A 17,443-nucleotide genomic window follows, 5' to 3' on the forward strand; every position below is an offset into this window, starting at 1 on the left:
TATTTTACAGTCTGATGGCTATGTAGCAGTCTTATAGTTTTGGCATAGAAGCTGTCTCTGAGCCTGTTGGTCAGAGAGCTGATGCTCCGGTATCGTTTGCAGGACGGTAGCAGATTGAACATTCTACGGCAGGCCTGGGCAACTCCAGTCCTCGGGGGCCTGAGTGGTTTCACACCTTTTCCCCATCCCTATCTAACACAGCTGATGAAACTAATTGCATTCTAAACTGAAGATCCTGGTTAGTTGATTATTGGAGTCAGGTGTGTTACCTGGGTCTGGGGCAAAAGTGTGACACCAATCAGGCCCCCGAGGACTGGAGTTACTCATCCCTGGTCTATGGCTTGGGTGGCTAAAGTCTTTGGAAATTATGTTGTCCTTCCTCTGACACTGCCTGATATAGAGGTCCTGGATGGCAGGCAGCTCAGCCCCAGTGATGTACTGGGCTGTCCACACCACCCTCTGTAGCGCTTTGCTGTCGAGGGCGGTGCATTTGCCATACCAAGCGGTGATGCAGCTGTAGAACTTTTTGAGGAACCAAATCTTGTCAGCCTCCTGAGGGGGAAGCGGCACTGTTATGCCCTCTTTACGACTCTGTAGGTGCGTGTGGACCGTGTTATGTCCTTAGTGATGTAGACACCAAAGAACTTGAAGCTCTCGATGTGGATGGGGGGAGGGGAGTGCACTCCCCTCTTTCTCCTGTAGTCCATGATCAGCTCCTTGGTCTTATTGAGGTTGAGGGAGTGGTTGCTGTGTTGGCACCACATTGCCAAGTCTCTGACCTCCTCCCTGTACGCTGTCTCATCAGCGTCTGTGATCAGGCCTACCACTGTTGTATCAGCAAACTTGATGATGGTGTTGAGTCGTGCATGGCCATGCAGTCGTGGTTGAACAGGGAGTACAGGAGGAGACTAGGCACACCCTTGAGGGGCCCCCGTGTTGGGGGTCAGCGTGGCAGAAGTGTTGTTGCCTACCCTCACCCCCTAGGGACGGCCCGTCAGGAAGGCCAGGATCCAGTTACAGAGAGAGAGGTGTTCAGTCCCAGGGTCCCCTGCTGAGGGGACTGTGGTGTTGAACGCTGAGCTGTAGTCTATGAACAGCATTCTCACATAGTTATTTCCCCTCTTGTCCAGGTGGGAGAGGGCATTGTGATGCGCAATTGCGATGGTGTCATCTGTGGATCTGTTGGTGCGGTATGTGAATTGGAGTGGGTCCAGGGTGTCTGGGATGATGGTGTTGATGTGAGTCATGACCAGCCTTTCAAAGCACTTTATAATTACAGATGTGAATGCTACTGGGTGATAGGCACACGAGACGTGTTGGTAAAAGTGAGGTAGAACGTCCTACCAATTAATGAAAAGTGTCAAGGCTCAGGAGAAGACCCAGATGCAGATAGTTTCGAAGTAACAAAAGTTTATTACAAAAACAGGGGGGCAGGCAAACGACAGGTCAAGGGCAGGCAGAGGTCAGTTGTCTAGAGCAGAGTCCGAAAGGTTCAGAACGTCAGGCAGAGGTCAGTAATCCAGGGTGGTGTTACAAGGTACAGAACGGCAGGCAGGCTCAGGGTCAGGGCAGAAAGAATGGTCACAACTGTGAAAACTAGAAAACAGGAACTAGAGAAAGACAGGAGCACGGGAAAAACGCTGGTAGGCTTGATGAGACAAATCAAACTGGCAACAGACAAACAGAGAACACAGGTATAAATACACTGGGGATAATGGGGAAGATGGGCGACACCTGGAGGGGGGTGGAGACAATCACAAAGACAGGTGAAACAGATCAGGGTGTGACAGAAAATAATTGAACACAATTTTGTCTCTCCCACCTCAACAAGGGTAGAAACTATGTTCTTAAATAGGCAGACTATTAATTGGTGTGGAAGATAGGCCTACATACTTAAAATAGGTCTACATACTTGGACTTGAACTACACTGACACATTGCCAGGACAAATTCAATCAATGGCCGTGGTTCCATAGTGTTCAGTAGGCCCCTAGAAAGGGAACAAAGGAACCGCAAGAAAGAGAGGAAGAGCAAAATCTGAAATCCAATTCCATCAAACCCATGTGAGCAATTATCATAATTACATACTAGAGGGGGTTTTTTCTGTCTGGGAACTGAAGCAGAAAGGAGAGAATCCCACAGATAGAAATTGGCTGTGTCTGAGTAGGTGGTGGAGAGGAGGAGGGGGAGAAGGAAGGGGAAGGAGAGAGAAAAGGTAGTGTAGTGAAGAAGAGAGGGTGGTGAGAAAGAAGGAGGAGGTGTGAGAGAGGTGAAGAGCGTAGAACAGGGCGTGAGAACAGACACTTGATTTTCCACTAGCTCTGGTTACTCATTACTGCACTGGCACACCCCTTCTATTCTCCCACTCTGTCTCCTCTCCACTCTCCCTCTCTCTTTTCCTTATTTCTGGATCCGTTCCTCTCTCATCTCCTCCCTACTTTCCTTTTCAATCCTCTCCCACTCTTCTCTCTTTCCCTGTGTCCTCTTCTCTCTTCTCTCTTTCCCTGTGTCCTCTTCTCTCTTCTCTCTTTCCCTGTGTCCTCTTCTCTCTTTCCCTGTGTCCTCTTCTCTCTTCTCTCTTTCCCTGTGCCCTCTTCTCTCTTTCCCTGTGTCCTCTTCTCTCTTCTCTCTTTCCCTGTATCCTCTTCTCTCTTCTCTCTTTCCTTGTGCCTCTTCTCTCTTCTCTCACATCCTCTCATGTACTACCCTCTCTCTTTCTCTCTCTTCCTCTATTCTTCCCTCCTCATCCCTCTCCTCATTTATTTCTCCACCCTCAGGAGCAGTGTGAGTCGTGAGTCTGTCAAAATGCTGGCATTGTCTACCCTCCAACCCTGAACCCACCCCCCGCCCTGCTGCTTAGAAGGATGGAGACAGAAACGATGCCCTTAGAGCACAAACACACACACAACCACACACAAACACACACACTTCATCATTCTTTCAGACACAGCAAACTCACCCCCAACCACTTACACCAACCCGCGCACACACCATGTATCATTGCATCACCATTTCATAACCTCCTCATTTTCTCTCCTCTAATTTAATTTATCATTTTTTTTCTCCCTCTCTCTCTTTCATAGCCCCCGCTATGCATATTAATGACACATGGAGAAGGATTGATTAAAATCGCACCAAGGAAAGAGTGTATGAGCACACAATTAAATGACAGCTTATTCTCTGGGAGAGAAACACATTTATAATGGATTTATACTGTATCATTAAAAATCCCATTGTATATGCATACGATTTACATATCACCTCCGTTAATATGGAGTAAACAAAAGCAGCCTAGACATTCACTGACTATGTTGCAGCTCAATGTTAGATAGATGACAGTGGCTCAAAATTTGATAGATTACATCTTAAATGGTAACCTGACGTATTCTCCTATTCCCCTGGTCAAAAGTTCACTCCGAAATCCACAGACGATGTAATTGACATCACACTGCACACTGCCCTTTCCCATCTGGGCAAGAGGAATACCTATGTAAGAATGCAGTTCATTGACTACAGCTCAGCCTTCAACACCATAGTACCCTCCAAGCTCATCATTAAGCTCGGGGCCCTGGGTCTGAACCCCGCCCTGTGCAACTGGGTCCTGGACTTCCTGATGGGCCGCCCCCAGATGGTGAAGGTAGGAAACAACACCTCCACTATGCTGACCCTTAACACAGGGGCCCCACAAGGGTGTGTGCTCAGCCCCCTCCTGTACTCACTCAATCATCAAGTTTGCAGACGACACAGCAGTAGTAGGCCTGATTACCAAAAAGGATGAGACAGCCTACAGGAAGGAGGTTAGGGCCCTGGCAGAGTGGTGCCAGGAAAATAACCTCTCCCTCAATGTCAACACAACTAAGGAGCTGATCGTAGACTTCAGGAGACAGTAGAGGAAGCACGCCCCCATCCACATCAATGGGACCGCAGTGGAGAAGGTGAAAAGTTCCTCGGCGTACACATCACTGACAATCTGAAATGGTCCACCCGCACAGACAGTGTGGTAGAGAAGGCGCAACAGCGTCTCTTCAACCTCAGGAGGCTGAATAAATGAGTCTTTGCCCCTAAGACCCTCACAAAGTTTTACAGATGCACCACTGAGAGCATCCCGTCAGTCTGTATCAATGCCCGGTACAGCAACTGCACAGTCCGCAACCGCAGGGCTCTCCAGAGGGTGGTGCGGTCTGCCCAACGCATCACCGGGGACACACTGCCTGCCTTCCAGGACACCTACAGCACCCGATGTCACAGGAAGGCCAAAAGGACCATCAAAGACATCAACCCCCCGAGACACAGCCTGTTTACCCCGCTATCATCCAGAAGGCGAGGTCAGTACAGGTGCATCAAAGCTGGGACCTAGGTAATGAAAATCTCAAGGCCATCAGACTGTTAAATAGCCATCACTAGCCGGCCTCCACCCAGCATCCTGCCCTGAACTTAGTCACGCTGGCTACCACTTGGTTACCTAACCCTGCACATTAGAGGCTGCTGCCCTATGTACATAGACATGGAATCACTGGCCACTTTAATAATGTTTACATACTGTATTTTACTGTATTCTAGTCAATGCCACTCCGACATTGCTTGTCCTAAAATGTATATATTTCTTAATTCCACTATTTTACTTGTAGATTTGTGTGTATTGTTGTGAATTGTTAGATACTACTGCACTGTTGGAGCTAGAAACACAAGCATTTCACTACACCCGCATTAACATCTGCTAAATATGTGTATATGACAAATTAAATGTGATTTGATTTGATTATCCTTTAAGGTATGACTTTTTTCTGTACCACTCAGTCAGACAATGCCGCTATGTGGAAAGTATACCTCCATTTCAGATAGAGACCAGGAACCCATCTACTGTGTCAAAATCCAATGTATGTCAATAATGGGATCTGGTTTCCTCGATGTCCCAAAACGCCAGCATAGAGCCAGTAGAGGTTATAGGTCACAAAGCAATTCTTTTTTGGTCTATTTTTAGAGCTAGAATTCTCTGCAGAGTGAATTCTTTCTGAAGGGTATTGACTATTTCTCTAGCACAGGTATTATACGGTTGATGTTGGTTTTGACAGTCTGGGTCCATGCCTGCAGAGGCTGGAGCTTTAAATCAATCTTTACAGTTCCCAGGTCTGCCTTTGCTTTTTCTCTGAGGCCCTGGTCCAATTGAACATTTGTCCTTCTTTCCTCCCTTCCTTTTTTTTAATCACTGATCTGTGTGTGATCGGATAGCAATCATCTCCGATCTTGGAGTGTGTAGTGGGTAGGACTATATGAGTACTATGGGGGTACTTTGTAATTAAGAATACATTGGAAGCATATTCAAGGATGTCTTTTAAACAACTGCTCCATCCCTAAGTCTCCATTCATTTGAGGAATTATGCATGTCCAAACAAGGGTCAGGATCTGGACGAAACATAATTAGAACCAAATTAATGTCAACTCATTTTTTGCTGCTACCCAGTGTCATCTATTTGATTCCTCCACAACAGTCTTCATCAGGCTACTCCGGTTAAAACCCCATCAAAGACCATTAAGGCTGGAAACGATGCTGTATCATAAGGCTAAAAGGAAGATCACACACGGGAACAGTAAACAGTGAGTGAGCGGACATTCACTCTCTTTTCATCTCTGTTTTGATAGACTCGACCAGTAGCCTTTGAAAAAGGAGGAAACAGAAAGGTGGGGAAGGGTTTTAGCATCGCACAAGCTCAAGGGGTACAGCATTTGAAGAGAAGACATCTAAGCCGTGTGCATGGGTAAAGGGGGGGAGAGAGAGAGAAAGGGAGAGAGAGCCTTCCCATCACTCTGTTGAGAGCTGGGGGGAGAGGAGATTTAGGCCCTGGCTTGACCGTTTGTGTGAAGAATCACACGGCGACATTGTCGCTCTGTAATCCAATACTGTCTTGTATGTTTGGAGTGACTTCCTCCAGGTGGTTTGAGGTTCTGAAAGGAGAACAACACTAGAATGGAAATCTATACTGGAGATGAAGTATGAAATGTTACACAACACACCATCAAACAAACAAATGAATGCATGCACACACACACACACACACACATAGTAACTGTATACACACACACACACACGTGTTCCACACTCCAAGGCTAAACGCAATTTACACACTTACACACAAACAGTCTGGCTCTACCCTGCTGCCGGCTGTCTGTAACTAATTCACGGTGAAAATGTACCCGGGCCCTACTCTACTCTGCTATTTCATTTAGTGTAGGATCCAGTGAAGCATGGAGTCTAGCCATGATGATTTCTGCCTTATCAGATTTCTTCAGATATTTCACCTGACGTTTGCCACCAAATAAATGTGGTTGTTGATCTACTTCACAGCTTGATTTGGGGAGGGCGGCGGTTCTACATATGGACACAGACAGTTCATCTCAAAAGTCTAAAACGGCCTCCTTATCTGCTATCCTCTATCTACACTGATATGAATGAGCTGGAAAGGCCTGGAGCTAATTCACACCAAGAATCCTATTGCTTTGACCTCTCCTGTTTTCGGATCAAAGTGCATGTCTGTGTGGCCTATGGGGCTTCTGTGTGTTTGTGTTTGTGTGTCTAACTCTCTCTCCCACTCTGTTTCTCTAGATGCGTTCGACGCGGGGTGTGTCAGTGTGGCCGGTGGGGCTGGTCAGTGGGCGGAGGTACGAGCGCCCCATAGTGGATAAGGGCAAAGTGGTGGGCTGGTACACTGGCTGGAGGCCCGACCGCCCCTTCGCCATTGACATGGCAGGTAAGAGCACATCTAATCATCTAGGGCAGAGGAACAGACCCCAGTGTTTAAAAAAAATCTGGAATGCAGCCCAACATGGTGTTGTAAACTGCTTCACACTATTAATGGACTCTTGTGTTTGGGGTGAGGAGTTGGAGACTGTTCTCGGTCTGTCTCTAAAAGGGTGCGTCAGGGAACGGTGCTTCTCGGCTGTAAGCACATCTAAAAGTAAAGTGGGATGCTGCTCACCACTTCAGCCTTCTCTCTCTCCCTCTCTCTCTCTTTCTCCTCTCTCTGTCCCTCTTTCTCTGCTCTGCTCTGTCCATAACAAACCCATCTAGTGGTCCCTCCTGCATTAATGGTTCCACTAACCACACAATAACACTCAAGCGTGCAAATAAAGGGACACAGCCAGACATGCGATGGACACACATTTTACCCATACTCTGTGCTTGCAAACACACACACAGACAATTAAGACATTGTAACAGAAGAGCCTACTCCTATCCTTATCTCCTCTCCTCCTGTTCTACATCTCCCCTTATCAACCTTTTCCCTTTTCTCCTGTGCTTTCCTCTACTCTCCCTATCTCCCCTAGCCTTTCTTATCTTTCTGTGTGTTTCAATTGGCAGAGCATGGCTCTTGAAATGCTAAGGTTCATGGGTCAAATTCCTGCTGGGGTCACCCATATGAAAATATATGGACGCATTATTAAGTCGCTTTGGACAAAAGTGCCTGCTAAATGGCGATAGGCAGCCTATCGGTTACAAAGTTGGGCCAATAACCGAAAGGTCGCTGGTTTGAATACCTGAGCGGACAAGGTGAAATATCTGTTGATGTGCCCATGAGCAAGGCACTTACCCCAATTTGCTCCAGGGGTGCCGTATTACTATGACTGACCCTGTAAAAAATACATTTCACTGCATTTCACTGCATTTCACTGCATTTCACTCCATTAAAGAACAACAAATTGATCAGAAATACAATGTAGACATTGTTAATGTTGTAAATGACTATTGTAGCTGGAAATTGCATATTTTTGATGGAAGATTTACATAGGCGTACAGAGGCCCATTATCAGCAACCATCACTTCTCAACGTCAACAGTTAAGAGGCGAGTCCGGGATGCTGACCTTCTAGTACCTTTGTCCAGTGTCTGTGCTCTGCCTAGAAGGCCAGCATCCCGTACTCGCCTCTTCACTGTTGACGTCGACACTGGTGTTTTGCGGATACTATTTAATGAAGCTGCCAGTTGAGGACTTGTGAGGCATCTGTTTCTCAAACTAGACAGTAATATATTTGTCCTCTTGCTCAGTTGTGCCCTGGGGCCTCCCACTCGTCTTTCTATTCTGGTTACGGCCAGTTTGCGCTGTTCTGTGAAGGCAGTAGTACACAGCGTTGTACAAGATCTTCAGTTTCTTGGCAATTTCTCGCATGGAAGTCTTCATTTCTCAGAAGAAGAATAGACTGACGAGTTTCAGAAGAAAGTACTTTGTTTCTGGCCATTTTGAGCCTGTAATCGAACCCAAAAATGCTGATGCTCCAGATACTCAACTAGTCTAAAGAAAGCCAGTTTTATTGCTTGTTTAATCAGGACAATGGTTTTCAGCTGTGCAACCATAATTGCAAAAGGGTTTTCTAATGATTAATTAGCCGTTTAAAATGATAAACTTGGATTAGCTAACACAACGTGACATTGGAACACAGGAGTAAGGTTAGCTGATAATGGTCCTCTGTACGCGTATGTAGATATTCTATAAAAATGTCTACACTGTATTTCTGATCAATTTGATTCAATTTTAATGGACAAAAAATGAGCTTTTCTTTCAAAAAACAAGGACATTTCTAAGTGACCCCAAACTTTTGAACGGTAGTGTACATATATTATATTCACCACAGAACTTGCAATCAATCATTTTTTTTGCCCACAAAAACCCCCTTTAATCACTATTCATCTGCTGTACAATGGGCAATGTTGAGCAGTGTGTAAATTGCAGCTTTTACCTTAATAACTTGTATTGTGGTATTGGAGGCTATTGTTAGCAGCCAAGTTGGCCAATTAATCCGTCCCAACGCTGCTCTATCTCATTTACTGGGCCACAATTGGGCCAGAGAAAGAGGAGATGGTTGAGTATTCTGCTGGTGCAGTCACACACACGCGAGCGCACGCACGCACACACACTTGCAAGCACACGCACACACAGTTCTGTATATCTCGTCCCACACACATGCGCCAACACGCAAAGCCCTGTCCGTCATTGTCTTGGAGTGGAGCTCTCACCTGAAGAGGATTTTGAGAGAGCAACATGAAAGTGTTTAGTGTTTACACCACAGCGAGTAAGTGTGGGGGGGGGGGGGGGGGCATGCTGACACTTAGTCTTTAATGAGTCATGCTATTGCTAATATTAACCCTTTTCTTGACCAATGGTCATAAGCCTCACTCATAAAACAGGAAGTAACCAGCTGTGTCACAGTATTCTAAAATGTCTATCCTTCCTTTGTCTCCTTTCCAAAGGTTTCCACCATTGTATCAGTGATCATTTAGCAGACAAAGATATGCTTTACTTGATTTATTAGGATCCCCATTAGCCGACGCCAATGGCAACAACTAGTCTTCCTGGGGTCCGACACATAACGAAAAATACATTACAGACCAAAACAACTTTACAATTGACATACATTTAAAAACATTAACATGTAGTGTGTGTGTGTGTGTGTGTGTGTGTGTGTGTATCTATCAGTTACACATAAGGTACATGTCAGTCAGCGGAGGCTGCTGAGGGGAGGATGACTCATAATAATGGCTGGAACAGAGTAAAGGGAATGGCATCAAACACCCGGAAACCATGTGTTTAATGTATTGGATACCATTCCACTCCAGTCATTACCACGAACCCATCCTCCCCAATTAAGATGCCACCAACCTCCTGTACATACACACAACAAGTAGGTCACATGGGGGAGAGGCGTTTGTCGTTTGTTTTAGAAACCAGGTTTGCTGTTCATTTGCGCGATATAAGATGAACGGGAGTTTTTTTGTATAGTTTCTAACATGTACAGTACATAGAAAGAGAACCATAAAGAAAATGACAAGGAAAAGAAGCCAGGGAAGGAAGCTGGATGAAACTATTGAGACAGAAACTGCACTGACAGACAGGCATTGCTAACAGATGCACTAATCTTCATACCACCTTAGCTGCAGGTTAAGAGATGTCTATCTTATAATTGCTTTCATACCTGGGGTACAGCTTCTGGGCTTTCACTGCAGTATCACTCACTGCTCAGTAATATGCCTGATAGGACTGACCCAATAGGAAGATCTCAGTGGACTAACTCAGACACACTGTGTGTATGTGTGTGTGTTAAACTGGCAACCTTCTTTGACTCCAAATGCAGGAAATACACAACACGCACTGGCACACACACACAACCTCACAATCTCTCAGTGGAGTGGAAGGATACCCATGAGAGTAGAGTTATGGCCTAGAAAACAGAGTGCTAGAAACGTGGAGGGGCGAGTAAACGTAATATGCTATTCCATGCAGCCACCAGCACACCCCATACCCAGTGGTATTGCATATATTGTAACTGAGATAAGGAGAGTAATATGAGATACTGTAGTGGGATCTTCCTGTGATACTGTCTGGCATTCTCAATGCATAGTCATGAACAGCAAACACACACACACCCACGTGCACACACTCTGCCGCACAGTTGAGATATATCTGATCTCCGGTCAGTTGCACCATAGTTCGAGGTCATCAATGATCTGTATGTAGTTACTTCCAGGATGATTAATAAAGCAAGGAATTAACTGATCCCAAGATTGACATGTGATGTGTGAGACATAATCATCTGACCAGGCATATGAACCTCTTCCGCTTCCTTTTCTCCAGGTTTTGCAGTGAACCTCCAAGTGGTCCTGGGGAACCCACGGGCGTTGTTCAAGCGTAGGGGTTCCCAGCCTGGTATGCAGGAGTCTGACTTCCTGAAACAGATCACCAAGGTGGGGGAGCTGGAGCCCAAAGCCAACAACTGCACTAGGGTGAGTAGCCCATCATTGTGGCAACCTCATTAATCCCTGACCTCTAACCCCATATCAGACCCCAAAGACTTGCTAATTGGTCAAAACAACAAGTTGGCATGACAGTGAGATTTTTTTTGTTTGTTTGTGATGAAGCACCTTCTCCTAATATAGCATCTGTGTGTCCTCCCTTCATCAGTTAGGCTACCTCCCTCCTCTCTTGTACAGCTCATGACACTGTTAGTCATCATCATTATCAGCCCATTAGTTTAATGGGGCCACTGCAGGCTGATATTAATACATACCATTAGCAGGATGTGACATCATCAATTATCACCCACCACGGTCATATCACCAGCAGTACGTGACATCATCACCAATAACAGCCCAGCACTGCAGTACCACAGAACGGTGCGCTCCGTTTTGGGGAAACGTGTCATTTTGTACAAACCATCATGCAACGTAGAAAACGTTGAACTGGACCCCAGGTAAAAGTTGCCTTTAGGCACAGATCTAGGGTCAGCTTACCTGCCCCACATGCTAACCTTAAAAGGGGAAATTCTCAATTGAAACATTAAAGTGTTTTCCCCTGTTTAAGTAAAAAGCTGAGGTAGAGGGCTGGAGAAATGTAACCACTCTCAAATTAATAGACACAGCTAACGAAGCATAATATAACATTGATAGTTTTAGCCATTTTTTGAGACTATATGTACTTTGTTTACAAACATTGGAGTAAAACAAGCTTTATATTCTGGGTTATGATGGGGTGTGACAGTTGAACTAAGCTCATGGGGTATTTCTAAGTTATATTCTTCAAGGATCAATGGGTAAATACCACTGGGCACAGACCTCAGTTCAGAATCTAGTTTTTATTCACATTTGGTTGAGTTGTCCACTAACGTGAATTCAATGTGGAATCAACAACAAATGTCACCATATCATTGGATTTAGGTTAAAAGCTGGGTAAAAAAAAAGAAAGACCAAATGCCGTTACGTTATTCATTTATGCAAATCCAATCAGTTTTCCACGTTGAGTCAACAACATCACATTTCTTTGTTTGGGTTGAAATGATGAGACGTTGATTCAACCAGTTTTTGCCCAATGTGATGTCATTCATTTTTTAAGTCCAAATAGATGTAGCAACTGCAGATTTCTCCTTTAAGCATTAGGGAGGAAATACAAAACTTATCTAACTTCAACCTTGGAAAAACAAATGCTCAAACTGCTAAAGACTTGGAGTGAGTAGAGACAAGAGATGAGAAGGAAGAAGGGAGGGTTAAAGGAGAGGTGGAACAAGACAGAGGAGAGAAAGAAATAGACAGAGATAGGGAAGAACATTAGGCAGGAGAGAGAAAGATGAGAAAATATTTTAGACAGACAAAGGAGAATCCAATTTGGAAGGAGAGAGAGAGAGCAGACAGGAAATTTACTGCCATGGATTCAGACTGTCTTTTAACTACTAGACACACTGGCACAGGGTGCTCTGCACACTCTGCCAACTCAGCACTTTCGGTGCCAATAGAGATTGGACTGCCTTTAACCCCCCCCCAAATCTCCCTCAACCTCTTCCATTTTATTACAGATGGGTTCTAACTAGATTCTACCTCAACCTCGCATTTTATTACAGATGGGTTCTAACTAGATTCTACCTCAACCTCGCATTTTATTACAGATGGGTTCTAACTAGATTCTACCTCAACCTCGCATTTTATTACAGATTGGTTCTACCTAGATTCTACCTCACCCTCCCATTTTATTACAGATGGGTTCTAACTAGATTCTACCTCAAATCCGCACAACAGACCAGACTAGAATATTGTAGAATTTTCTGAGAGAATGAGAGGAGAAGAGGTGAAATAAGAGGGAAGGGATTTAGGAAAGGAACAATAGAATGAAACACAAACCTATGCCTGCTTCGCTGGCTGCAGCATTTGTCTCGTTAGATATGCAAAACGGCCCAATTATCAGCCCCGTGTGCAGGAAAGGACATGTTCCACCTGAGTGGAGTCGGGAATGGATGGCACTGCACACCAACCATCCATCACTGTGTATGTGTGTGAACACAAATTACTGGGTTGGAAATAGAAGTGAGGCACTTTCCATGTACTACAGTAAAAGGTAGAAGTCTATTCGGTCTGATCCACTCCCTCCCTTTCTGTCACAAAGAGCTTTTTCTTGAATATTTTAACAAAGGCACCATTCCATTTCATATAGTTGGCTCAGTGATATAGTGAAAGTTATGCATCTATCTGGTGTGTGCTCATCAGAGAACACACACACACTAACCCTCTCGCCCCCTCTCTCAGGTGTTGGTGTGGCACACTCGTACAGAGAAGGTGAATCTGGGCAACGAGCCCAGACATCGACAGGACAGTGTGGTTATCGAGGTCTAAGGGGTGGGATAACCGAGGAATAAGCAAGCCCATTGGTCAGACAGACTGACAGTAATTTCTTGAACTACACTACTGACATCACCTTGCTTGACCATAACCTTGATATGGATTACACTATGATGAACAGGACTTTGGACCAATTGCATGGATGGGAACTGCTGCCTGAATGTTGTGAATGGCTCAATGAGATTCCGGACCTCAAAGGGGACCATAATGCACTGGGGTGACCATTGCTTTCCCAGGGGACTCTGCTCTCGTACTGCAATGTGGCCCAGTCCCTTATAAAAAGTGATTCCTATGAAGTATGCAGGCTAAACAAGACCGTCTGTCTGTCTACATGTATGTGTGTATGTAAACTCAGCAAAAAAACGAATAAAAAAATCATTCCTTTTTCAGGACCCTGTCTTTCAAAGACAATTAGTAAAAATCCAAATAACTTCAGAGATATTCATTGTAAAGGGTTTAAACACTGTTTCCCATGCTTGTTCAATGAACCATAAACAATTAATGAACATGCACCCGTGGAACGGTCGTTAAGACACTAACAGCTTATAGACGGTAGGCAATTAAGGCCACAGTTATGAAAACTTAGGGCACTAAGAGAGGCCTTTCTACGGACTCTGAAAAACACCAAAAGAAAGATGTCCAGGGTCCCTGCTCATCTGTGTGAACGTGCCTTAGGCATGCTGCAAGGAGGCATGAGGACTGCAGATGTGGCCAGGGCAATAAATTGCAATGTCCGCACTGTGAGATGCTGAAGACAGAGCTACAGGGAGACAGGACAGACAGCTGAACGTCCTCGCAGTGGCAGACCACGTGTAACAACACCTGCACAGGATAGGGTACATCCGAACATCACACCTGCGGGACAGGTACAGGATGGCAACAACAACTGCCAGAGTAACACCAGGAATGCACAATCCCTCCATCAGTGCTCAGACTGTCCGCAATAGGCTGAGAGGGGCTGGACTGAGGGCTGTATGCCTGTTGTAAGGCAGGTCCTCACCAGACATCACCGGCAATAACGTCGCCTATGGGCACAAACCCACCGTCGCTGGACCAGACAGGACTGGCAAAAAGTGCTCTTCACAGACGAGTCGTGGTTTTGTCTCACCAGGGATGATGGTCGGATTCGCGTTTATCATCGAAGGAATGAGCTTTACACCGAGGCCTGTACTCTGGAGCGATTTGGAGGTGAAGGGTCCGTTATGGTCTGGGGCGGTGTGTCACAGCATCATCGGACTGAGCTTGTTGTCATTGCAGGCAATCTCAACGCTGTGCGTTACAGGGAAGACATCCTCCCCCTCATGTGGTACCCTTCCTGCAGGCTCATCCTGACATGACCCTCCAGCATGACAATGCCACCAGCCATACTGCTCGTTCTGTGCGTCATTTCCTGCAAGACAGGAATGTCAGTGTTCTGCCATGGCCAGCGAAGAGCCTGGATCTCAAGCCCATTGAGCACGTCTGGGACCTGTTTGATCCTAGGATGAGGGCTATGGACATTCCCCCCAGAAATGTCCGGGAACTTGCAGGTGCCTTGGTGGAAGAGTGGGGTAACATCTCACAGCAAGAACTGGCAAATCTGGTGGAGTCCATGAGGAGGAGATGCACTGCAGTACTTAATGCAGCTGGTGGCCACACCAGATACTGACTGTTACTTTTGACCCCCCCCTCCTTTGTTCAGGGACACATTATTCAATTTTTGTTAGTCACAGGCCTGTGGAACTTGTTCAGTTTATGTCTCAGTTGTTGAATCTTGTAATGTTCATACAAATATTTACACATGTTAAGTTTGCTGAAAATAAACGCAGTTGACAGTGAGAGGATTTATTTTTTTGCTGAGTTTGTGTGTGTACCAGATCAACGAGTATGAAACTGAACAATATGTGTGTATGTCTGTAAAGACATACCAATAAGAACATGGGCTGTGATTAGTAGATCACCTGCTGGGTGTCGACTAACGATGGCCATTCGACATGCACAATCGTCGGGAAATGAACAGAAAATCTCTTCCGATGGTCTGTGGTCAGCGGCGACCAGACGGCCAACCTGCTACGGACGGCTAACATTCCGGTTGGTTTTCTCGTTCTCAAGTGTCTGTGGGTCTGTGACACACTGGACCACAGAGACAAACTCCAGGAGTACAACTTTTATTCCAAATGACCCTCTTGTAAAAGCAGGAAAAAGAAAAGAAAAAACAACTTTACAATAAAAGAGTCATTGGACAAAAATGGTCACAATAGTTCATGGCTATTCACTGTTTAATGCACGGAAAAGAACATTTCTCTCTGTACTAGGCACCAGAAAATGTAAACACCACTAGAAATAAACCTGGAGGACATGCTGTGTGTATGAATTCTCTTGTGTGTGTGTGTGTGTGTGTGTGAGTTCTCTGAGTGTGTGTTCTCTTGTTATTACATGGCAGGGACCCTGTATGTGGATAGCATCTCCAACTTAGAACTACACACAGAATGTCTGTGTTTGATCTATTGTTTGTTGATTTCTAGTGCACCACCTATTTCCCCCTGCAGTATTTCTTCACCTTCTTTCCCCACTATAGAATCTATAAATTGACATAAAGCAGGATTAGACAGAGATTATGTCATCATAGAGGCCGGGAAGTAAGCAAACGTGATGTTAAGCCAACTGTTCCAATCCCTGACAGCTCCATTAGGCTCCCAATGTCAACACACTTCCTGAATCATCTGGAGTGTTATGTCATCACTGGCATCATCTCTTTCTTCTCGTATTCTGGTCCCCTCCCCCTCCACGTAAGCTCCCTGCCCCACCGACTGTCGTCCAGGTTTATTTGCCTCTAATGCCCGATTCACACTAAATGGCCACCACGAACCATACTGTGCTGGCTCAGATATAGTCTTTTCACTGTCATTTCCAGCAACTAAGGTGGATGCGTAACCAGGCCAAGCCCAGTACAGCTTGGCTTTGTAGTGTCAATCAGACAGAACTGTGCTTCTTCTTGTTCTGCACACAACAAAACACCACAGTAAGATGGTAGAACACAACCTCACTGGGGGGGGGGGGGGGGGGGGGGGGGTCTATATCTCACACACATACAGTAATACAGTACTGGATCATACAATGTCTTGCTACAGGAGCTCTGAATGCCCAGAGGGGAGTACAGTATAATATACACACATGATATTGATGGGTGGGGTGGGGTGGTCACCAACATGTTATCCATATCTCTCCATTTAAATATCTATTTACTCACTATCGGGTTCTGGTGATGATATATTATTATTATTAGACGCTTGTATTATTGGTCCAGCAGCTTTTCTCTTTCGCCAATATGTTGTTTTTTTTAACAAAAGAAAAAAAGTCAAAAGAATAAGAAAGTAAAAGTCCCAAGTAAAGAGATGAACACACAGCTGCCAGTCTGTTTTCACCCCAGACTCCGCCCCCGCAGCACACAGAGGGAGAGAGGGGTCTCTAAAGGAATCATAAACGGGGAGGAGGGAGAACAGTGGAGCAGTCCATAGATTGCCCCATGTGCGTCGTTTCCTGTTTTGCAGTTGGTGAGTGAGGGTAGAGGAGGAGATTTGGGGTGACATGGTTGTTCTGCCTCCCTCTCCCACTCTCCCCCCTCCCCTCCCTCACTTCCACAGCTGGGTACTGAGGGTCTGGCCCGAGGGAGGACCCACCCCCCCACCCATGGGAGCACCTGGTTGAACAAAGCCGGGTGGCGCTGCCACACCACCACTCATGGCGATGCCCGATATCTGCTGGGTCATCTGAGAGAGATAAGAGATAGAGACATGGTGTGTGAGAGAGGCAGAGAAAGAGAGGAGGGAGGGGCAGAGAAAATAGAGACCGTTAAGAAGGTTGGACAAACCATTTAGACAATTCTAGAATGACAGCAACAACCAGCTTAAAGGGATACTTTGGGAGTTTGATAACGAGGCCCTTTATCTACTTTCCCCAGAGTTCGATGGCCTTGTGGATACCATTTTTATGTCTCTGTGTCCAGTATGAAGTCATTTAGAGGTAGCTCCGTGAACCAATGCTAATTAGCATTAGCGCAATGACTGGAAATGGGTCCGCTATCAGATGACTGGAAATGTATGAGTAACGCTAGTTAGCAATTGCGCTAGTTAGCAACTTCCTTCAAACTGCACGCAGAGACATAAAATGGGATCCACAAGGTCATCGGAGTCCGGGGAAGTCGATTTGAAAAAGATCCCAAAGTATCCCTTTAACGCAGCGGACATTATTTCCTTACTGCATGTGTAAAGGACCGGAGAGAGTACACCCTCCTCTCATCTCTTTAGTCCTCAGTC

General features: G+C 45.6%; 2 protein-coding genes across 7 annotated transcripts in view; one reads left to right on the forward strand and one right to left on the reverse strand.

Annotated features, from left to right (window-relative positions):
• Positions 1–13,777, forward strand: part of LOC139417193 (galactosylgalactosylxylosylprotein 3-beta-glucuronosyltransferase 2-like) — a 35,135-nt gene extending 21,358 nt beyond the window's left edge. Inside the window, exons 2-4 of the mRNA XM_071166442.1 lie at positions 6,601–6,745; positions 10,621–10,769; positions 13,056–13,777. Of these exons, the coding sequence (XP_071022543.1) occupies positions 6,601–6,745; positions 10,621–10,769; positions 13,056–13,142 (381 nt within the window). The 3' untranslated portion in view covers positions 13,143–13,777. The remainder of the gene's footprint in view (positions 1–6,600; positions 6,746–10,620; positions 10,770–13,055) is intronic.
• A 1,502-nt stretch (positions 13,778–15,279) lies between these two features.
• Positions 15,280–17,443, reverse strand: part of LOC139411532 (small ArfGAP 1) — a 60,648-nt gene continuing 58,484 nt past the window's right edge. For all 6 annotated transcript variants that reach the window (XM_071158032.1, XM_071158045.1, XM_071158036.1 and 3 more), the window contains one exon: positions 15,280–16,897. In XM_071158032.1, the coding sequence (XP_071014133.1) occupies positions 16,760–16,897 (138 nt within the window). In that variant the 3' untranslated portion in view covers positions 15,280–16,759. The remainder of the gene's footprint in view (positions 16,898–17,443) is intronic.

Source organism: Oncorhynchus clarkii, chromosome 1 (genome assembly GCF_045791955.1).
Source record: "Oncorhynchus clarkii lewisi isolate Uvic-CL-2024 chromosome 1, UVic_Ocla_1.0, whole genome shotgun sequence".
Classification (NCBI taxonomy): Eukaryota; Metazoa; Chordata; class Actinopteri; order Salmoniformes; family Salmonidae; genus Oncorhynchus; species Oncorhynchus clarkii.